At 42.2% G+C, this 22,212-nt stretch overlaps 1 protein-coding gene across 2 annotated transcripts in view; it reads right to left on the bottom strand.

Moving 5' to 3' along the window:
* Positions 1-21,456, bottom strand: part of mpnd (MPN domain containing) — a 52,478-nt gene extending 31,022 nt beyond the window's left edge. For both annotated transcript variants that reach the window (XR_011964011.1, XM_072593838.1), the window contains exons 1-5: positions 21,251-21,456; positions 12,832-13,043; positions 11,042-11,272; positions 4,971-5,124; positions 3,667-3,751 (exon numbers count right to left, since the gene is read on the bottom strand). Coding sequence is in view for 1 of the 2 variants with exons in the window: in XM_072593838.1 (XP_072449939.1) it covers positions 3,667-3,751; positions 4,971-5,124; positions 11,042-11,272; positions 12,832-13,043; positions 21,251-21,254 (686 nt within the window). In the remaining variant the exon portion in view is untranslated. The remainder of the gene's footprint in view (positions 1-3,666; positions 3,752-4,970; positions 5,125-11,041; positions 11,273-12,831; positions 13,044-21,250) is intronic.
* Between the last annotated feature and the right edge of the window lie 756 nt (positions 21,457-22,212).

Here is a 22,212-nt window from a genome sequence, read left to right as displayed (position 1 = left end):
CCCATTCTCGAATTACCAGTACATCTAACTCTCCTAAAAGGAAATTCCCACTTTATTTCTCCTCTGTGCAACACCAAAATATACTTAGTAATGAGGACACATTGCACATTCATCAAGAGTATGCTCAATTGGGTACAGTTACAAGAGGCACCAAGGAACTGTACACCACAGTACCTTGGATTGCATACCCCATGGGGATGTGGGATGAGAAATTGGAGTTGTGTCTGCTACCTCCACCGAGGGCGAAACAAACAGTTTATTTTTCTGTAAGTAGTACAATGGGTGGGAAAGGAAGAAGTGAGTTGTGAGGGTCAATCACTGCCTTCAGAAGTGCCTACCACACACATATCTTTCTGTCCCTGAGAGGCCAGAGCATCTTCATGTCAGACTAACATCATCCAACAGAAAGCTCAATTGGAAGACTCCAGAGTGGGACAGAGAGGTCACCCTGCCATTGTAGGGTTGGGTTAGCAAGGTGGGGAACAAGAAATGGATGCTTGATTCACTCAATGCTGTTTCAGAGCTGGGAATAGAGCACATGGTTGTGGATTCTTGTGTCGGTCATGTGGACAACATGCGCAGCCCATCACAGCCAAATTGGGGGGGAGAGGGGGGAGGAGATACAACACCTCAATGCTGTGGATGTTGGCCAGGTCGGAGCTGCTGGTATTGGTGCATCTCTCTTCCCAGCGGATTTGCAGGATCACAGGCAGTGTTAATAGTACTGCTCCACTGCCTCAAGGTCAGTGCTGTAGACAGATGACATCTCAGAGCCATATGGGAAGGTGGGAGCCACCACAGCTCTGGATACAATGAGCTTGGTATCGGATCTGATGTTATTCTTGAACACCCTTTTCCCAGCTGGCCGAAGGTGGAGCCAACACACTGGAGTTGGTGCTGGATCTCTTATTAATAGCTGCTTTTGCTGACAGGAAGTGGTCAACGTTCTCAAAGGCCATCCCATGGAGCTTTATTATCAGGGGTTCGCTTCACAATGTGAGGCCAGGGTGATCTTGCAGATGGACAGGAAATACTTTATTAAACACACAGAGCAGAAACCCAATAATCTGGCCAGAGACCACTCACAGACCGTGGTGTATAGTCAATCCATTTCTGGGTCAGTACATACAGCATTTAAGACAGTCTCAGTAAAACCGGAGTTATTTGTTCATACAAACCAACTTCTAAAGAATCCTTTTTGGCAAATCTGAAGGAAGGCCACAATGTCCCATATGTCTCTAACTGCTAGGAGGAAGTGAGGACTGCAGATGCTATAGATCAAAGTCAAAAATTGTGGCACTGGAAAAGCACAGCAGGTCAGGCAGCAGCCGAGGAGAAGTTTCAAAGTTCTAAATTTCAAATGGAAATCTTTTAAATATCATCATTGCTTGAAGTCACATGTCCACTGATTTCAGCGAGCTGATGCTCAGGAGTCTGACTCCAGCTGCTCTGTGATCATATGGGCAGTGCCATCTTTGTTCTAGGCAACTGCCATTCCAATGCCAAGCTATGTTTGTGTGCCGTCACAGCTCCACCTAGTGGTGGCATATACAATAAATGTGCCCTTTTTTACTAATAATAAAGGGGGATAAAAAGAGGATCCATCACAGCCACAAGTTCAATTTAGTGGGGCTTTATAAATCACTGAACAAACTCAAAGAACATCACTTGAAGTAAAACAACAAAAGTGCATGAGAGAAGCAGCCTCAAGATTATAGACACTTTGACCTAATCTGCTGTAATCAACGTGGCTAAAATTGTAAATGGGAAGTAGAAGTAAACAATTTAAAGCGGTTTCCTTCTCAAACAACATCTTGAGACTAAGAATATAAACAACTGTAGACGATATGGAAACCATGCTGATGGAACACTTAGAATGCTCCGTATTCTTGCTTTTCAAGTTGATTGGCAGGCATACGTTTAGGGTGAGAGCAGAAAGATATAAAAGAGACCTAAGGAGCAACGTTTTCACACAGAAGATGGTACGGATATGGAATGAGTTGCCAGAGGAAGTGGTGGAGACAAGTACAATTACAACATTTAAGAGGCATCTGGATGGGTAAATGAATAGGAAGGGTTTGGAGGGATATGGGCCAGGTGCTGGCAGGTGGGACTAGATTGGGTTGGGATATCTGGTCGGCATGGACAAGTTGGACCGAAGGGGTCTGTTTCCATGCTGTACATCTCTATGACTCTATGATGGGCTCATTTCGGCCATTGTGCACTACACTAGAGAACAGTGCACTCAAAGGCATTCTGCTCGGTCTCCTACTCCCTGATTAGGAAATAGCACAAGGAATATTCAGCATTGTTACAGGGTTACATGAAAGAAAGAAGATTCCTTAGTTAACACGGTTAGATTTTATGTTTGTTTGAAAAGTTGTGCAGAGTCTAATCATGATGCGCTATTGTTTCACACTGAGATCCACACCTGCTCATGAGGAAAGATACTGCAAAGATATTTTGAACAGAGCTGTTTGTATTTTCAGTGCACTGCAACAAAAAAAAGGAATTTTGTTGAATTCCATCTGTGACAAAATAATATTTGGTTCCTTGCTTCTATCACAGAAATATTCAGGAAACTAAGTGAGCTGAATGTAAACATGCAAGACAAGAAAACGTTTGAACTGATCATAGCATAACATTCGTAAAGAAAATTACATTTTATAAGCGTAATATACTCCAGGTGAATTATGACCCCCTTCCTGCAGCTTTCCATGTTTCTACCCAACAACTACTGTGACCTGATGATCGACCATCCGAATCATCCAGAGCTGCACATTCCTTCATTGATTTGGGCATTTGATTAGGTCCACAAATCCTGTGAGTGTCAGCCCAATGATGTGGATTTGACCACATCTGAAACTGAACACTTTATTGAAATTTCATTTTTTTAAAAAAAAAGGGTGGCAAGGTGGCTCAGTGGTTAGCACTGCTGCCTCACAGCACCAGGGTCCCAGGTTCGATTCCAGCTTTGGGTAACTGTCTGTGTGGAGTTTGCACGTTCTCCCAGTCTCTGCATGGGTTTCCTCCGGGTGCTCCAGTTTCCTCCCACAGTCCAAAGATGTGCAAGTCAGGTGTATTGGCCATGCTAAATTGCCCATAGTGTTAGGTGTATTAGTCAGAGGAAAATGGATCTGGGTGGGACCCTCTTCGGAGGTCGGTGTGGACCTTTTGGGCCGAAGGGCCTGTTTCCACACTGTAGGGAATCTAATCTAATCTATTTTAAACAAATCAAACTTATGAGAATAGAGGTTCTATGTTTCTATAAATGAAGTTGACCTACCCTGACATTACACTACACACAATGAAATTCGTGGTTCCTTTTGCAAGCATGTGTTTGCATGAAACTGTAATTAGTATCAGCATCAAGTTTAAAATTGTTCACCCTGGATGCTACATCAGACACTAAATGTACACTATCCACCACATTATGGAGATTCTAAGAGACTATTTTGCAAAGGCAGCCCAAACATTTCCTCAAGTACGTACACAAAAATAAAAACAAAGTATTTCCAAATAATTAAAATGAAGTCAACAATGGAAAATAGTTTTGAGACGCACTAATCCAGAGAGTCAAGCCTTCAGGATGGAAATCTTAATTATACAATTACGTTAGTTATCAACTGAAAATTTGACCTCAAACAAGATAAATTCAAAACCTACCTTCCTGGGTCTCTGCTCCCGATGACAGAGTACTGAACAGGGCCTAGGTCTTTGTTGCGAGCTTTTATTATGCTGTGTCCATTGTCTTAAGGGTGAAAACACATCTCAGTTAAGACCAAAAAACAAGGGGAAACGACAATTCAATGACATACTGTTACAGCTTCAACAACCTCATTTGTATTCCACTCTCAGTGATATCACCAATCAACAGCTGTGTCGTTAGAGTGGTGCACAGCCACTTCACCTGCTGGCTCACCAGCTCTGACACATTGAGAGTATTTTTTGAAGGGTCTTCACTGGAGCAGGTCAGCAATGGGTCAAGTGACAGATAAAGAGCAGCTTGTGCCATTCATTTGTATTCCACTACTGTCAAGGCTACCAAATAACATTCATGCTACACGTGTGCCAGGCAATGACCATTTCCAACAAGAGAATCTAACCATCATCTCAAAATGTAATGGTATTACCATTGCTGAATACCTTCCTAAGAATGTACAGGAGGTTACTCCTGATCATAAACTGGACTGGACCAGTCATATAAATAGAGTGGCTATTTATATAGGTCAGATCCAAAGATTATGACCTCTTCAGATGCCCTCTGTTGTCTATGAATGAGCCCAGACAGAAGATCCTATGACATATAGCTTGGTGTGGTTTTCACCACTAATGAGAAAAGACCCCATTGAATATTATTGTCAAACCCACTGAGCCCACACAAACCTGAGGACAGACTCCACCCAGGGTACAATCATTGGCTTGATTTGGAGAACTAGGTTCGCAAGTGGCAGCACACTGAAAGGGATTCAAGCAATAGAAAAGCCTTGCTCCCTACATCTAGAATGTATTCCAGACGAATACAAGATCCAAAAGAATTTTGCTTGGGATACTCAATGTCCACAAATAACTGGAGATGATTATGGGCCTGATATTAACTCACTCAGATTACATTGGGCCCAAACAAATCTGTACAAAACTATTGGTATGGCCATGCACATAATAATGTGTAAAATTCCAGTCAGCGACCTACAGAAAAGGAGGCCAGACCTCTGGAATTAAACAGCAGACAATCCCTGACTGTCTTTTCTAAACTTTCCCCAATGTCACAGGTCAAGAGGCAAATGCACCTCTACCTGCTGGGATAGGGCAAGCAGGACCTCCCCTTAGCTAATGGAAGATCCTTTAAACATTACACAGTTTTCATAAGTATGCATTACATTCAGTTTGTGTTCGTCTAAAAGAAAAAACATTCAACAATGACACCATCAGCAAAATACTTTAAAGCAATAATAAAAGGGATATGCTACCCATTAGGCTGGAGTCTCGAGAGCTTTTAGCTTGTAGCTTCTTGCTTTTCTCCTCCACTTTCTTGACCTGATTATCTGACTTCAGGATCTTTTTGCTGTGGTTTTCAAGCTCTTCCTCTTCAGGAATTTCCTCATCTTCTTCACTGGCTAAATTCTGTGTGGGAAAGTAAAACTATTAACTGACTGTTTCACCCAGTATCTAAAATGCTACTGGCAAATTTGCATCAACTCGACCCTCCTGAAGATGTAGCATTAGGCCTTTGTAAACCTCAGGCAACCTCTAGGATCTCATTCCTTCAATAACCCCAATTCTGCTGTGATTCAAGAGTAACAAGAACCATGTGGTGTTTACTAATCGACTTCCAAGTACAGGCATCACTCTTTAGCAACCAGGAGCAGTAACCCTGGACAAGTTTCCCCATTCTAGCATAGGTATATGGAGGTCAGCAGAGATTTGTTGAACCTGGGTCCACTCAGATAACCTAGCTCAGTACTATATGCAGCTGTGTTTTCATCCACTAAAGCTTTGAAGGATAGGTTTGACAACCACAAGTACATCCATCAAATACAATGTACATCTTTATTACAATCATATGCTGGCAATAGCCAGTGAATTAAAGACTTGATATTAACTGGAACTGCTGCCTCCATTGGGGCAGCATGGTAACTCAGTGATTAGCACTGCTGCCTCACAGTGCCAGGCACTCAGGTTTAATTCCCATCTCGGGTGAATGTCTGTGTGGAGTTTTTGCACATTTTCCCAATATCTGTGTGGGTTTCCTCCCGGTGCTCCGGTTTCCTCCCACAATCCAAAGATGAGCAGGTTGGGTGAATTGGCCATGCTAAATTGCCCAGTGATCAGGGATGTGTAGGCTAGGTGCATTAGTCAGGGGTAAATACAGGGTCGAGGAATGGGTCTGGGTGGGTTGCCCTTTGGAGGGTCGGTGTGGACTTGTTGGGCTAAAGGGCCTGTTTCCACACTGTAGGGATTCTAATTTTAATATTGACTAATTCTGGAATTTCCTGAGATACGCCATGCCAGGAAAACAATAAACCAACATCTGCTATGAATAAGCAAAAGAGGTCTCCTTGCCATGACACTTTAACACTGTGCAAGTTTTCTTCTGATAACAGAATAAATCACACTCTCTGCAATCACTCCCGGGCCAGATACAGCCCATTGATACTGTGGAAGAGTGACCCAATTTTACCAGTTACCATCCTCACCCTGATTTTGAATTCCAGACATAACAATGGTGATTTTTATCTTCCTTCAAAAAAAAAACACTGAAGTGTCATTTCACTTTCACCACGGGCTTGAAATGATGCAAGGAGGAGGATCCACCAAGCAGGTTTGGAAGAAACCTTCCCCTCTTCTATCTTACCAGAGGCAATGAAAATAGCAAAGAAAGCAACTTTTACAAAAAGTTAAATCACATAATCCCCCCATGCCAATGAGATAATGCAGGATGACGGCTGGTGCTACTGTATTAAATTTAAAGAGACACCGTTTCCTGAAGGCTGGATTATATCAGGACAGTGTGATCATTTGACTATTTATCTTTGGGCAGTACACATTCACCATTGCCAACTCTAACGAAGAATTCCACCTGAAACAGTAAAGTGCAAATTAGGGGAGGTGATAGCCTAGCGGTATTACTGTGGGACTATTAATCAACTGACCCAGGTTTGAATTGCACGACAGTAGATGGTGGAATTCCAGATCCACACCAATGTGATTGACTCTCAACTGCCCTCTGGGCAATAAATGCTGACCCAGCCAGCGATGACCGCATCACAGAGTCACAGAGATGTACAGCATGGAAACAGACCCTTCGGTCCAACCCGTCCATGCCAACCAGATATCCCAACCCAATCTAGTCCCATCTGCCAGCACCCGGCCCATATCCCTCCAAACCCTTCCGATTCATATACCCATCCAAATGCTTTTTAAATGTTGCAATTGTACCAGCCTCCACCACTTCCTCTGGCAGCTCATTCCATACACGTACCACCCTCTGTGTGAAAAAGCTGCCCCTTAGGTCCTTTTTATATTTTTCCCCTCTCACCCTAAACCTATGCTCTCTAGTTTTGGACTCCCCGACCCCAGGGAAAAGACTATGTCTATTTACCCTGTCCATGCCCCTCAATTTTGTAACTCTCTATAAGGTCACCCCTCAGTCTCCGACGCTCCAGGGAAAACAGCTCCAGCCTGTTCAGCCTCTCCCCATAGCTCAAATCCTCCAACCCTGGCAACATCCCCTGGTAACCTTTTCAAGTTTCACAACATCTTTCCAATAGGAAGGAGACCAGAATTGCATGCAATATTCCAACAGTGGCCTAACCAATGTCCTGTATAAAAATCCAGGTTAATTATAAGAAATAGAGCTGGATAGGATGTAGCATTGGTTGGACCATTTAGGAGTCGGTAATTATAGTACCGTTATATCTAGTTATATCTGGAAAGGGTCGAAAAGCGTGGTGTGCTGGAAAAGCACAGCTAGTCAGGCAGCTTCCAAGGAGCAGGGGAGTCAACGTTCCGAGCATGAGCTGTGCTCAGGAATTTCTGATGAACAGCTCATGTTCGGAACGTTGACTCCCCTGCTCCTCGGATGCTGCCTGACCGGCTGTGCTTTCCCAGCACACCACACTTTTCCACTCTGATCTCCAGCATCTGCCGTCCTCATTTTCTCCTCATTATGGAAAGGGACAAAGTTAGAACAGGAGTAGAAGTTCTAAACTTGGAGATGGCAAACATTACAAAGGCGAGAGATAATCAGGCAAGTATGGATTGTATACAGATATTTGGAGGCAATCAAAAGCAATATTCTATAGGTACATGTACAGACAAACAAAAAAGGCGGAGTTTGCCAAATTTAAGCCCCTGCTTATCCAGAAGCATATAGGGCACGAAAGAAGCAGAAAAATACAGCTTTCGAAATTTTCAAAGAAAATAGCACTTTAAAAGGCTTACAGGGATAAAGTAAAAATTAGGAAAATAAAGACAATATATGACAAAGATATTGATTGATAAAATGAAGGGAAATCCAACGATGTCTTATCAATGCATTAAGGGGAAAGAAAGGGCTGGGCCTATCAGAAATGCACATGGTAAGTTATACGTGGATGCAGAAATATGGGCATGAATGAGTACTTTATCTGACTTCACAAAGGACAGGGATGGCGCAGGCATTCTAATTTAAGAGGAGGAGTGTGAACTATTTGATAAAATAAGCCTAATGAGAGGGTAAATACTGGAGATACTGACCTCCATAAAGATGGATAAATCACCAGGGCCAGATTTCTCCTAGGATCTGAGGATCACTTTATAATCCTTACTTGATACAGGTGAGGTACTCGATGTTAAAAGATCTGTAAATGTAGCCCCATTGTACAAAAAGGCTATGAGAGATAAGCTAAATAATTACAGATTGCTGATCTAACCTCAATGGTGGGCAAGTTAGTAGACACAATACTGAGATAGGATCAACTACTGCTTAGAAAGGCACAGTCACCAGGTTTTCTCAAGGGAAAGTTGTGTCTTACTAACATCATAGAACTTTTTGAGGGAGTAACAAGGAGAATTAATGAGGGTAATGCAATAGATGTTGTCAAATACCTTACTGAAACCTGCGCAGACAAGGTCCCAGTGGCAGAAAATTCAAAGACAATGGGATACAGACAAATCTGATGAGTTGGATCCAAAGCCAGTTCACTGGCAGGAAACAAGGGAAATAGTAAATGGATATTTTTGCAAATGGAAAATGTTTACAAGTGGTGTTCCACGGGGCTCCGTATTGGGTCCCTTGCAGTTTGTGACATATATTAACGGTCTACACTGACAGAGTCATACAGTCATACAGCACTCAAACAGTACCTTCGGTCCAACCATTCAATAATCCCAAACTAAATTAGTCCCACCTGCCTGCCCCTGGCCCACTAGAAAAGTTACAATTTTAACAAAATTTAGCTGTTTACTGCAGGACAAACCAATGGTTGGATGAGTGGACAGAAAACCACAATTGAATTCAGTTTGGAGAAGTGCACAGTTATGCTAGGAGAGGGCAGACAAAGCAGGGAATATATGATACACTGGTGGGTAATGAGAAGGGTGGAAGTGTGAGACCTTGATGTGCAAATCTGTAGGTCTTTGAAGGTGGCAGGAGAAAAAGTAAAGAAGTCATATAGATATCGAATATAAAAGCAGGGATGTAATATTGAAACTAAAGACCTTAGTTGGAGTTTCAGGTGCAGTTCTGATCACATTAAAAGGAAAACATAGTTGTCAAGATTATATAGAGGAGATTTACAAGTACATTCCAGGGCTTGAGAATTGCAACTATGGGGAAAGATTGGATGGGCTACAATCATTCCTAAGAACACAGGAGTACGTAAGTGTACAGAATAATGAGGGGACTGGGTAAAGTGAACAGATCAATCACCAGGGGGCACAGATTCAAAGAGAATGCCACAGGATTAGAGGGGACATGAGGAAAGAGCTTTTCACTGAGTGGGTAGTCGGTGTCTGAAATTTATTGTCCAGTTCAGTGGTGGAAATATACTTTCAATTCATTTAAACCTAATCTGAAGCCACCCGGGAAGCACTATAACCTGCAAGGCTGCTGGCAGGTGCTAGAAAGTGGAAGTTAAATGGGCAGCTATTGTATTCAGCTGGTACAGACACAACTAGCTGAATGGCCTTTTTTCTGAGCCATAACTTTTCTATTTGCTCCACAAATGCTGATCGACTGATTGAATATTATCTGGGTTTTACTTTCCAGCATTTATGTTTCTAATTATCTTTTAATTGTATATTGAACTTGCTACAGTTTCCACAACTTTAGCTCGTGTATCTATAAATGAGGAACTGGACTGAGCTTGCCAAGGCTTTTTTGCAGCTGATGTGGGCTGGACTTGAACCCATTTAACCTCCAGTGGTATCTTTTTTAAAGAACACTTTCTTTCATGGGATGTTTGCATCACTGGCAAGATCAACAAGTGTTGGCCATTTACAGAGCTGTACAGCAAGGAAACAGATTCTTCAGTCGACTTGTCCATGCCAACCAGACGGTCTCAACTAATCTAGTCCCATTTGCCAGCACTTGGCGCAAATGCCCTCTTATTCATGTACCCATCCAGATGCCTTTTAAATGCTGTAATTATACCTGCCTCCACCACTTCCTCTGGCAAACTCATTCCATGCACACACCACCTCTCTGTGAAAACGTTGCCCCTTAAATCCTTTTTAAATCTGCCTACCCTGGGATAATGACCTTGGTTATTTACCTATTCATGCCTCTCATGATTTTATACCTGTATAAGGTCCCCCCCCACCCCCAGTCTCCAAATCTCCAGCAAAAATAGTCCCAGCCTATTTAGCCTCTCCCTACAACGCAAACCCTCCAAATCCGGCAACACCCTTGAAAAGGTGCAGCAAAGAATTATAAATTTAAATAACATCTTTCCTATAGCATGGAGACCAGAATTGAATGCAGTATTCAAACGTGGCCCAAATAAATGTCCCGTACAGCCACAACATGAGCTTCCAACCCCTATACTCAATGCACCAACCAATAAAGGCCAGTACACCAAACGGCTTCTTCACTATCCTGTCTACATGCAACTCCACCTTCAAGGAACTATGAAACAGCACCCAAGATCTCTTTGTTCAGCAAAACGCCCCAACTTTGAACTGAGTGACTTGCTAGGCCATTTTGGAGAAAAGTTAAGAGTCAACCACCTTGTCATGTGTCTAGAGTCACACATCAACCAGAGCACGAAAGAATGGTTCATTTCTTTCCCGAAACGGCATCAGTGAACCAGATTTTTCTTTTAAATATCTGATGAGGTTTGTCACGGTCATCATTGTTGAGAATAGGTGTACATCCCAGACTTGTTATTTCAATTTATGTTCCTCCATGACTCCGCCATATTGACATTTAAACCAAGAACAAGTCCCCAGTATAGTGATATTTACCATTAGACCACCACCATCTCCCTGCAAAATGGAACTCCAGCTCCAAAACCCAACAGAACTCTCCATTAAACTCCATTATATTTGTGGACCATACCATTTCCACAGCCTGCAGTGGTGGCTGCTGCTTCCTCAGCCACATGGTTTTGTATTGGTCCAGTTTTTGTCCCTTGTACTTCACAGAGGCCCAGCCACAGCCAGATTTCTTGGCTGGATTGACGAGCTTTTTGCAGTGTGTGGCCCATGCGCTGGGAGAGTTGAAAATCTGGCTCGTTTCTTGCCATCGAATCTTCCCGTCAGGCAACAGGTCTCCAACAAACGTCTTTCCCTGTGGAGAAAAAGGAAAGCAAACGTCAAAGGCCAACAGGTGATACAGACACAACACAACTTTTCACCCGCAGCATCATTCACAGGGCCTCTTTATGCCTGACAAAATTAACAAGTAGTTAATTGTACTAACTTTGTGTAGAGCCGACTATATTTTTCAGGCCTCCGCCCTTTAAACATGAGGATGTTAGAACTAGCTGAACTACTCTGTGAACCTGTACTCAGAAGAAGACAAGATTTACGATGATCTAGTTGTAGCATTTCTTCTGGGAAATGGATGCAGGAAAAGAACAGGATAAATCTACATGTAAGGAGGATTTCATCCAGGGCCCCTGGTAAGGCCCCTGAGACTATTTTCGCTGGAGATTTGGAGACTGGGGGGGTGGTGGGAAGAGACTTTATACAGGTTTATAAAATCATGAGGGGCATGAAAAGGTAAATAACCAAGGTCATTATCCCAGGGTAGGTAGATTTAAAAAGGGTTTAAGGGGCAACGTTTTCACAGAGAGGTGGTGTGTGCATGGAATGAGCTTGCCAGAGGAAGTGGTGGAGGCAGGTATAATTACAGCATTTAAAAGGCATCTGGATCTTGATCTCCTTATCCAAAAAATAAAATATACTTGCCATTGAGGGAGTGCAGTCAAGATCCAACCAGGCTGATTCCTGGGCCAGCAGATTTGACATATGAGAAGAGAGTTAGTTCGTTAGGCCAGTATTCAATGCAGCTTAGAAGAATGAAAGGGGATCTCATTGAAATGTATCAAATTCTGATAGGACTGAACAAACTGGATACAGAGATAATGTACCCACTGGATGGAAAAGCCATGGTCTCAGAATTCCAGGGTATACCCTTTCAGATTGAGCGGAGAATTTTCTTTCCACTTAGGATCAGGATGTTCTGCAATTCTTCACCACACAAGGTGGTACCAGCCAGGAGACGGAATATAAAGTATGAAATACATAAATGTCTAGACATTACAGGCATCAAGGGATCTGGGATAAGCCCAGGAGCATGGTTTTGAGAAAGAGGATCCATGATCATGTTGGATGGTAGATCAGGCAATGGGCTGAATGGCCTATTCTGTATATTTGTGTGTGCTCAATTATGCCCACTGCTGGCACTGTTCTGAGCTTGCTTGTTGAGCCCTTGAACTCAGGTAACTTCTACATTTTCTACACTTACCTTGCTAATTTGCCCTGTTGAAATTTCCTAAACATTGGGCTTTTAAAGGGGTTGTTCCCAGGGATGTTGCCTCCTTGGGGGTTATGTCTTTGATCAGAAAACAAAAGAAAATCCGAAGAAAGCAAGCAATAATGTAACAAACACAAAAATAATGGAATCGAAGATTAGATGCGACTCCTAACCTTCCAGGATACACCGCTAGGCAGAAACAAAAGCAGCCACGGCCACCCCAGCCTCAGATGTGGAAATGAAGTTAGTATGAGGTAGCAGCGGCTGGCTAAAACTTGTGTACACAGACAGACTAAGGGCTTCACAAGAGGTGGGGAGCAAAGCTGAGCAAAGGGGGGGATAAAGAGCGGGTTAGTTTATTTTCTTACTAAATAGTGAATGGTGAGCAGGCCTTCTCCTGGCTGGATGACTTTGTCTTTGAGAAGCACACGCAGTGTAATCCCACGACGAGTGAGCAAAGTTCCCCGGGGACTGTGCATTTTCCCAACAGTCCCATTCTCTGCCTCTTCCAAGTTCATGTCCACGTCATCCTCCTCATCCTCAACTCCCTCCTCCACGGCGGGCGATGACGGGTCAGAAGCTAGGAGCAAACACTCAGTGATAAAAAAAGGTTAATGACTTCAGTGTCAGCCAACTACCGCAATGTCCAGTGAGATACTTAGCCACTTATCCCCAGGAAGCCCTGGTCAGCCCAGAGGTAGCTGATTTTAGCTGTGCCAGTAAAGGGCCATTGAAACAAGCATCAGTTCCAGTGGGATAGGGTCACAGAAAACAAACATATCTAGCAAACCTACTCCCAATCTCTTTCCATTCTCCCCAACTGGAGTGCGAAGGAGTGCGGGGGTCAGGACTATATTGGACTCAAGTGTATTGCTCCTAACCTGCCATTACCCAACAGATTCTGGTCGCTGGGAGAGACAGGGAAAAATAGGTAGAGGAGAAAGAAGAATTCATCCCTTTCTGGTAAATTCAAATGTCTGCAATTCAGTCATCATTGTGATGACAGCATTACTGACTTATGGCCCAATTACATTATTCAGGACTAAATCAAATCTCCTAACTGGTGAGCAATTTTTTTTTTAACTTAAACATTCAAATTGGTTAAAGAACTTGGAGCAAACTTCAGCTCGGATTTAATCCTTTAATGCAGTTCAATTTATGATTTTAGATCCAAAAACTGTGAGTAGTGAGGCTGTAGTAAGAGTGTTGATAAAATGCTGTGTTTCTAGAAACACTTTCAATAAGAGGTTAAATTGAGGCTTTGTGCCAATACAATACAGGCCGTACTCATTGACCTACACTGCGTCCTTGTCCAGCAACAAAATGTTCAAGCATTGTGATCAAATCTTTTCATGGCCTCACCCTTTCTCCTCTTAAGCCTCATCTGGCCTTACAATTCATGAACTCTGCACCCAACCAAGATCATGATGGTCCTCCAATTCCAGACTCTTACAAATGCTTGATTTTCAGTGCCATATTTTGACAGTTTTCAGTTACCTCAGCCTCAAAGCTCTAAAATCTCCTACCTAAGCATCTCTGCCTGTTTCTCTTCCACTACTACCAGCCATGCAGGCTATAGGATCAAGCTCCAATCCAAAGACTTGAGGATTAAATTCAGATGCCACTTCAGTAGAGTACTGACAGAATGCTGAGCTGTCAGAAGTCCCATCTTTCCAAAGAGACTTTGAAGCAAAGCCTTATCTCATCTCTCAATTGGATGTAAAAGTTGCTGTGTTACCTTTTCAAAAGAACATGATTTGGAGGAGCCAGGTGTTGGACTGGGGTGGACAAAGTTAAAAATCACAACACCAGGTTCTAGTCCAACAGGTTTATTTGGAAACACTAGCTTTCGAAGCTCCACTTGATGAAGGAGCAGCACTTCGAAAGCTAGTACTTTCAAAGAAGAGAAGGAGAGTTGTCCCATTATACGAGGCAATACTTACCCCTTAAGCAACATCACTAAATCATTACTGCAATGTTGTCAAGGAATCTTGCTGTGGGCAGGTTAGCTACCAGGCTTCTAAACTGCAATAGTAAATACACTTGAGAAGTGCTTTGGTAATCTCGGTGGTTGTGAAATGCTCCTTTTGAAATCCAACTTCTTTCGTTCCCTTTGAAATATGTAAATGCAAGTCATTCACAGTCTGCTACTAGTTCCTTTCTCTCGACTTTCACCACAGTCTAGGATATTTTGTACATCTAACAGCAGGTGAAGTGGAAGTGTAAATGTTTGCAGTGATTAGTGGCACATCCTAATCATCAAATTCCACAAAGCAATCCAAAGAATGGCATAACTGATCAAAGGTTTTCAATCTGGAGAAGGGATATGCAACTCAAGTGCCAACAGTTGCTACAAGACTAATGTTCCCTTCAAGGAATAGGAACAGAAGAACAATAATTTTAAGTCTGTTCTGCCATGCAATGAGATTATGAACTGATGTACAATCCATTTCCATATAGGCCTTTTTTCCCCTTACTCTTAAGTAACTTTGGCTACCTAAACTCCAATCTCCGATTTAATAATCAAATTAATAATTGAATTAGCATCAATTGTGGTGTACAGAAGAATGTAGAAATTGTTAATAATTTTGATCCTCACATTCAGTTATTCCTAATTAACTCAATGCTTGCATTTAATGTTTTTTCTTAAAACAAATAACCCGAAGAGGGAGTGATGGAAGACACGTCACCTTCAGCTGAGAGTCCAGGGGTTACAGTCAATTTTGCCATGCTTTAAGACAAAGAAGCAAAAGTAGGCCATTCAGCCCATTGAGTCTTCTCCTCTATTCAATTAAATCCTGGCTGATCAGATAATTCTTAACTCCATTTGCATCTTTTTCACTATTACCGCTGATTTTTAATCAGCAAGAGAATCAATCTCTGTCTTGAGTATACTTAATTACCCAGCTTCCAAAGCCCTTGATGGTTAAAAATAATTCCACAGATTCACAACTCTCAGAAAATAAACTATTTTCTCGTTTGTCTTAAATGTGTGACTCTTTGTTCTGAGACTATGCCCTCTGGTCTGAATCTCTCCCATAAGGAGAAACAATGTGCTTTCTGCACGTACTCTGTCAAGTCCGCTAGGAATCTTGTATGGTTTAATAAAGTCTCTTCTCATTCTTCTACATTCCAAGGATTTCTAGCTCCAATCTCCTTAACCACTGATTCAGCCAAGTGGAGGAGAGGGGGCGCTGCTGGGCCAGGTTATGGGAAATTCAGACACGGTTAAGATCATTGTCTGGGAAGATGTTTTGAGAAAGGGCTTGTATAAGCTGGTAGCGCAGATATTAGAATACAAGTCCACCTTTGAAGCTTCTAAATATATGGACTTATATGACGAGTATAAAGTAAATCACCAGCAAGTGTGTCACTATTTTGAAATGTCATTGGCATCTCACTAAAAGGTAGGAGTTTCTTCAATTCCCATAAGCCTTTGCGACACACCATCTTTTTCATCTGCTTGATCCTTTACATCTAGTAATCAGCTGCCAGCAAGTAAAACTTTAAACTGAGATGAAAAGCAGAGGCTAACCGTCCTTGAGAATACAGAAGATTCTAGATGAAACTGGGATGGACGGTCAATGTGCATGTAAAATATTATCTTTGGAGCAGGAAAAATTGAGTCATTTTATGTGCCACGTTGACACCTCTGCCATGATTTACAGTCATATATTTGGGATGGTGAAGCAAAGCAAGAGATTACCCAATAAGTAACAGGATACACTGAAGTGTAGAAAAGAAAGTGACCTTGGAGTGCATGTCTACAGAGCACTAATGGTAGAGGTCAGGTTGACAAAGATGGCCAAGAAAACATACAGGAAACTTACTTACATGACTAAAGAGTTACTCGATGCTACAGAAATGAAATTTAATGAGCATATTGATGTTGATATCTTTGTTTGTTTGAAGAGATTTTCATCAAATCACTACAGTGCAGAAACAGGCCATTTGACCCATCGAGTCCACACCGACCCTCTGAAGGAGGATCCTATCCAGGCCCTACCCTATCTCTGTAACCCTGCATTTCCCATTACTAATCCACCTAACCCACACATCCATGGACACCACAGACAATTTAGCATAGCCAGTCCACCTAACCTGCACATCTTTGGACTGTAGGGGGAAACCGGAGTACCTGGACGAAACCCACACAGACACAGGGAGAATTTGCAAACTCCATACGGACAGTTGCCCAAGATTGGAATCGAACCCGGGTCACTGATGCTGTGAGGCAGCAGTGGTAACTATTGAGCCACCATACCATTATGAAGAGATTTTTAATCTAGCCGAATTTTAAAACATGACTATAAATCTCAAATGTATGTTAAAACCTGATTATCGGGAGATCCAAGATGGCAGCGACTCAGCAAGTCTGAGTCTATAGTGCTCCTCCCAAGACCTAGGCAAAGTGGGCCACCCTCCCTCACCACACTCACCAAATCAACTAAAAATAGTTTTTATTTAATGTAATTAGTGATTAAGTACTAAATTTATACAGTTCAGTCTCCTGTAAAAATGACTAGGGGGAAAGGAGCCCACAGTTCTCAGCAGGCAGGAGCCCCTCCCCCACCCTTCCCAGCCGCCCCGGGGGACTTACCTACAGTGGCGAGCCTCAAGGAAATAATCTCTAAACTCAACGCAAAGATTGATGCTTTCATTGAAGAGTCCCGAAGTCGGTGGAATTCACTCTCGGCCGTGCTTTTCTAGCATGGCCGAGACATCGAAGAGATTGAATGCCAAGTCGGAGGGGCGGAGCTAAAGACCGCGGCCTCCGAGGCCATTGCAGAATCGGCTGTGGATCGGGTCCGGACTCTCGAGCAGCAAGTCTGGACCTTAGAGAACCACATTGCCGACCTCAAGAATCGAGGTCGTCGAAAAAATATTCGTTTGCTAGGCCTTCCCAAAGAAGAAGAAGAAGAAGAAGGCCAGCTTACAAGGTTCCTTGAATAATGGCTTCCACAGCTTTTAAATCTGGAGGCTGGACCATGCCAGGTAAGGGTGGAATGGGCCTACCGGGTCGCAATATGCAGGCCCGGCTCGAACCAGCGCCCCCACCCGGTCCTGTTCCGGCTGCAGAGCTATGAGGTGAGGCAGATGCTCTTGGAAGCTTCCAGAAATCTTGGGAAAGATCTGCAAGCCATGACTCATAAAGGATCCAAGATTATGTTATTTCAGGACTTTTCCCCAGCTTAGGTTCGAAAGATGAAGCAAAGAAGTGTTTAAGGGATTTAAACATTCAACACTCCTTGCGCTACCCAGCTATACTACTCTTTAGCCATGAAGGGTCCATGTATAACTTCGGATCACCGGAGAAGGCCAAGGAACTTTTGGACTCTCTTAGACAAACTATAAGAGTTAATTGATGTTGTTTTGTCCTACCCCCACCCCGGTCTAACCCCCCCCCCCGCTTTTTTTCCTTTCATTATCTTACTGTTTAATATTATCTCTGGGGTGGGTGGGAAGAAGGACTTATTTATTCATCCTTTACTTCGCGATTTCCTTTCACACCCCTTTTCCCTTTTGTTTTCCCCTGTTATTTTGTATTAATATATTTAATTATTATTTGCTGAGACTGTAATTTTATAGTCATATATGCTCATATATGGTATTAACATTACCAAATATATCCAGGTGTTGGTGTGGGTGGTGGGGTGGGGGGGGCAGATAGGGTACTCACTGTTAGTTCTAGTTCAGTAGTATACTTGAATTTTCTTTATCCTATCATGGGGTTCCTGGGTCAAGGGTGGAGAACTGGTTGGGAGAGATTATGATGGGGTTTTTTGGAAAGGAAGTGATGCCCCCTGGGAATAAGGGGGAAGATCTCCATTTTAGTACGTTTTATACCTTTTTTCACTATTTGGAAATTTTTTTTATTATATTGATCTGAATGTACTAAACAGCTTTTATTTTTGTGAATTTTATATGTTCTATGCTTGGGATGTTTTGGGTAAATACGGGTTTTGTTGTGATCTAATGTTAATACATTCCAAGCATGTATACCACTGCTCAATTTATGTTATCCTTTGGATTTTTTTTTTCTCTTGAATAATGTAAGAATTTTAATGATACATTCTGGTTAGTTGTAAGTTAGATGAGTAGTTAGTTGAGTTTTGCCATTTTTGTCTTGGTATCTCGGTTTTCTTGTTTGATAGATTTTGGTTATCATTTATTTAAGATTTAACTGTATATTAATGTTTATACTTGGGTCTTTTTTTTAAGTTTTCTCTTGTAAACTTGTGGAAAAAAAAACCTGATTATCATTTTTGTTTATTAAATCGATAAATACTATACTATAATAATAGGTTCGGATGAAGGCGACCAGAGGCCCACCAGATCCTATTCTTCTGGATTATCATTCTCACCACCATGAGTCTATCCGATCAAATAGATATTACTATTTAATGTCTGACCTATATATTGGTGCCTATGAAAATGTAACGCTCCTTTATTACTTCCCTACTTTGCCTGTGTTACGCATTCAGGGGTGTGATATCTGATTCAGAGGCAAGACTCACTCTTCTTCACTTCCTCAAGGCAGTGGCTAGAACTGGTTTACAGTTTCAAGTTTCTTAAAGCTCCTTCTGATCTTTGAAATGACTTAACCTTTGTGTATGAGGTCAGCCCTTGGACAGAGAGGAACTGAAGCTGGACTCATATACAAGTCCACCCATTTTGAAATAGAAGTAATTTACACTACCAAAAGGAGGCTGCTGGAAAGGTCTCCAGTCCACTCGTATTTTAGTGTTCTTGTCTAATATGAGAAGCTTTTACATTTGTAGAGTTTTCTACCCTTATCAGCAGAGAATTCCAAACCCAGCAATCCCCTGAAAAGATTTCATCACAACTCTCCTTTAATCCTTCTGCCTGTTACTTTTCAAGCTACACCTTCTAGTTATTGACCTTTCTGCTAAGAGAAGTAGGACCTTCTTATTCACTTCGTCTAATCCCCTAATAATTTTATGCACCTCAGTTAAATCTTCTCTTAGCCGCCCTCATCCCAAAGGAAATAACCTCAATCTAGGCAATCAATCCTCACCAGATAATCTTCTTGCCCTGACAACATCTTTGTAAATCTTCTCCATAGTGCACTCACATCCTTCATGCTTGTACTCACCAGAACTGTACATGATACTGTAGTTAAGACTAACAAGGCTTTCAGCACTAGTTTCTTGTTCTATATTCCATATCATGGCTAATTTCAGTCATAGCTCATTTGTTAGTACTTCCCCTAAAAATACAGGTTAAGAGTTCAAGTCCCACTCCCAATCATTAAATTCAAGGCAGACTACTAAGTGAGTGCTGCACAGTAGGGCATACAGAAGATATTAAATCGTAACCCCAAACCACATCTGTCTGCTTTGGTGGATGTAAGAAACACTGTACCCACTATTGGGACAAAGAACCAGGGTATATCCTCAGCGTTCAGGCCAATATTTATCCTTCAATCATTACAATAGAAAAGAACAGGATATATAAAAGCAAACTAGTGGATGCAAGAAATCTGGAATAAAAAGAAAAACACTGGAGAAACTCAGCAGATCTGGGACATCAGTGGACAGAGGACCAGAGTTAATGTTTTGAATCTGATATTAAGACCCTAATGCTGACTCGGTTTCTATCTCCATAGATATTGCCAGACCTAGTGTCATATTAATGATTAGAAGTATTTGTAATTCTTAATCATACTTCATTCTCTCTGCCTGGTTTGTGTTTTTAATTGATAGGAATTGTTGTCTTTTGAGATTTTGTTTTGCTTCCTGACCTACTCCTGCTCCTGTTTACAACAGTCTGCTGAGTTTCTCCAGCACTTTCTCTTTTTAGAGCAGATTATATGTTTGTTGCCACATTAGCCTACTGTGCAATAACTGACTACTGTGCTTCCCTTATTGCAAGAGATTACACTTCAAAAAGTAACACATTGGCTATAAAATGCTTTAGGTTGTGAAACAGTCCACAGAATTGCACATCATTTCTGATCCATAGTGCAAAAGATAGCTGACCAGCAGGACATAAATAGTTTAAGTGTTAATGAGAATTTTAAACAGCACTAAAACAATGATTTTTGAGAAAAGGTGCCATTTCAGCTTTTTAAGGCAGTTGATTTGTTTTTTTAAAAAAACTGATTACTGGAATAAATTAAGACAGATGGGGGGAGGAGAACTTCCTGTGCAAATGTATTCCAAACGATTTCTCTAGAATTAGTTAACCTTGCAGCTGTGTTCTGAATTATTTGAATTTTGAAAGGCTTAAAAATAAAGCTACAGATTTGAAAAAGGAAAAATCCATAGTCCTTCGACAAAAAAAAGGGAAGTTAACCAAGGAGCTGGGTTTCAAACCAAATCTGTTTCTTTTTCCCCTAAGAAGGATTACAGGATGCATTGTATACAATAACAAGAAACCAGAACACAAACACCACACTGCCCGCACTGCAACCCAGCTTGATGCTCAGCGGAAGCCCCACCCACCGCAGCAGGCAAACACCAATTGGCCGGCCCGAACAGTAGCAATTCGCAAACTGGCCGCTGATTGGCCGCGGCGGCTGTACATCCGATACAAGCCCACAACAGTTCGGTTGCGCCCTGCGTCTTCCCTTTGTAACAAACTGAGAGACACTTGGGTTCATCTTTGGTTTCACTTTTAAATTGTGGGGCGAGGAGGGAAAGGCTACTCAAAAGGCAGCAAGTCCCATCGATTAAAAACACAAACCAGGCAGAGAGGATGAAGCAGGTTTAGGAATTACAAATCAATTCCAATCATTAATATGACAGACACTAGGGGACTTACCCATTCCTGTCAAAAGCTTCTTTTCCTGGTTTTGTTCTTGAGCAGGTTGTCTCCTCTTCTTTAGTCCTTCTGCTTTGGCAAAGTCAAGAGAGAGGCAGACTGTGAAGATGGAATGTGTACTGTATAAAAGTGAGGGTTTTTCCTTGTCCCAGAGAGCAGCTTTATTGATGATAGAGACAGACAGACTGGGAGGAGAATACTCAGCAATCTGCCACTGCATCACGTGAACACAGCCCACGTGTCTCATTCATCTCCCAAATACACTGCAGTCTCCAACACCAACCACACACTCAGCACTGACCTCCTGTTGTCAGGCATTACGTTACTAAATAGTTTGGTGAGGGGGAAATCAAAGTGCTCACTGCGGATTCCTGAACCATCAGCCAGGGATGCTGCAAATTTTAAACCAGCTTCTCTTTTCCCTGCTCCGAGATGTTATTGCGCACACCTCCAGAACATGTGGGGTTGGAACCCTGGCTTCCTTCCTCAGAGCCAGGGACACTGCCACTGTGCCACAAGATCCCTGAAAATATTTAAAATATTGTAAGTTTTGTGTATGTACACAACACTTATCAGACAGAGGAATAAAATCCATGGGCTGGGTATTCCCAACCATTCTATTACGATTCCGCCAACAGTCTCAGATCTGGGACTGTCGACAACAGTCCACGTTGGAATGATGGCTGGGTTCAGTAAAACCTGCAAGCGACACAATTTGGTCCAACAAATTCTTTATATATCAATGTGCTGCTCTGGTAGGACCAGTGCATCAATTTCCAAACATTACTGTTTTTTTCCCTTTGGGTGTTAGGCTACTGGCCTTTTGCTTCAAGGCCAATTATAGAGTCATAGAGATGTACAACATGGAAACAGACCCTTCAGTCCAACCCGTCCATGCCGACCATCTAGTCCCACCTGCCAGCACCCGGCCCATATCCCTCCAAACCCCTCCTATTAATTTA

This window comes from Chiloscyllium punctatum, chromosome 24 (assembly GCF_047496795.1).
Source record: "Chiloscyllium punctatum isolate Juve2018m chromosome 24, sChiPun1.3, whole genome shotgun sequence".
In the NCBI taxonomy this organism is placed as follows: Eukaryota; Metazoa; Chordata; class Chondrichthyes; order Orectolobiformes; family Hemiscylliidae; genus Chiloscyllium; species Chiloscyllium punctatum.
This window is presented reverse-complemented; position numbering and strand designations above follow the sequence as displayed.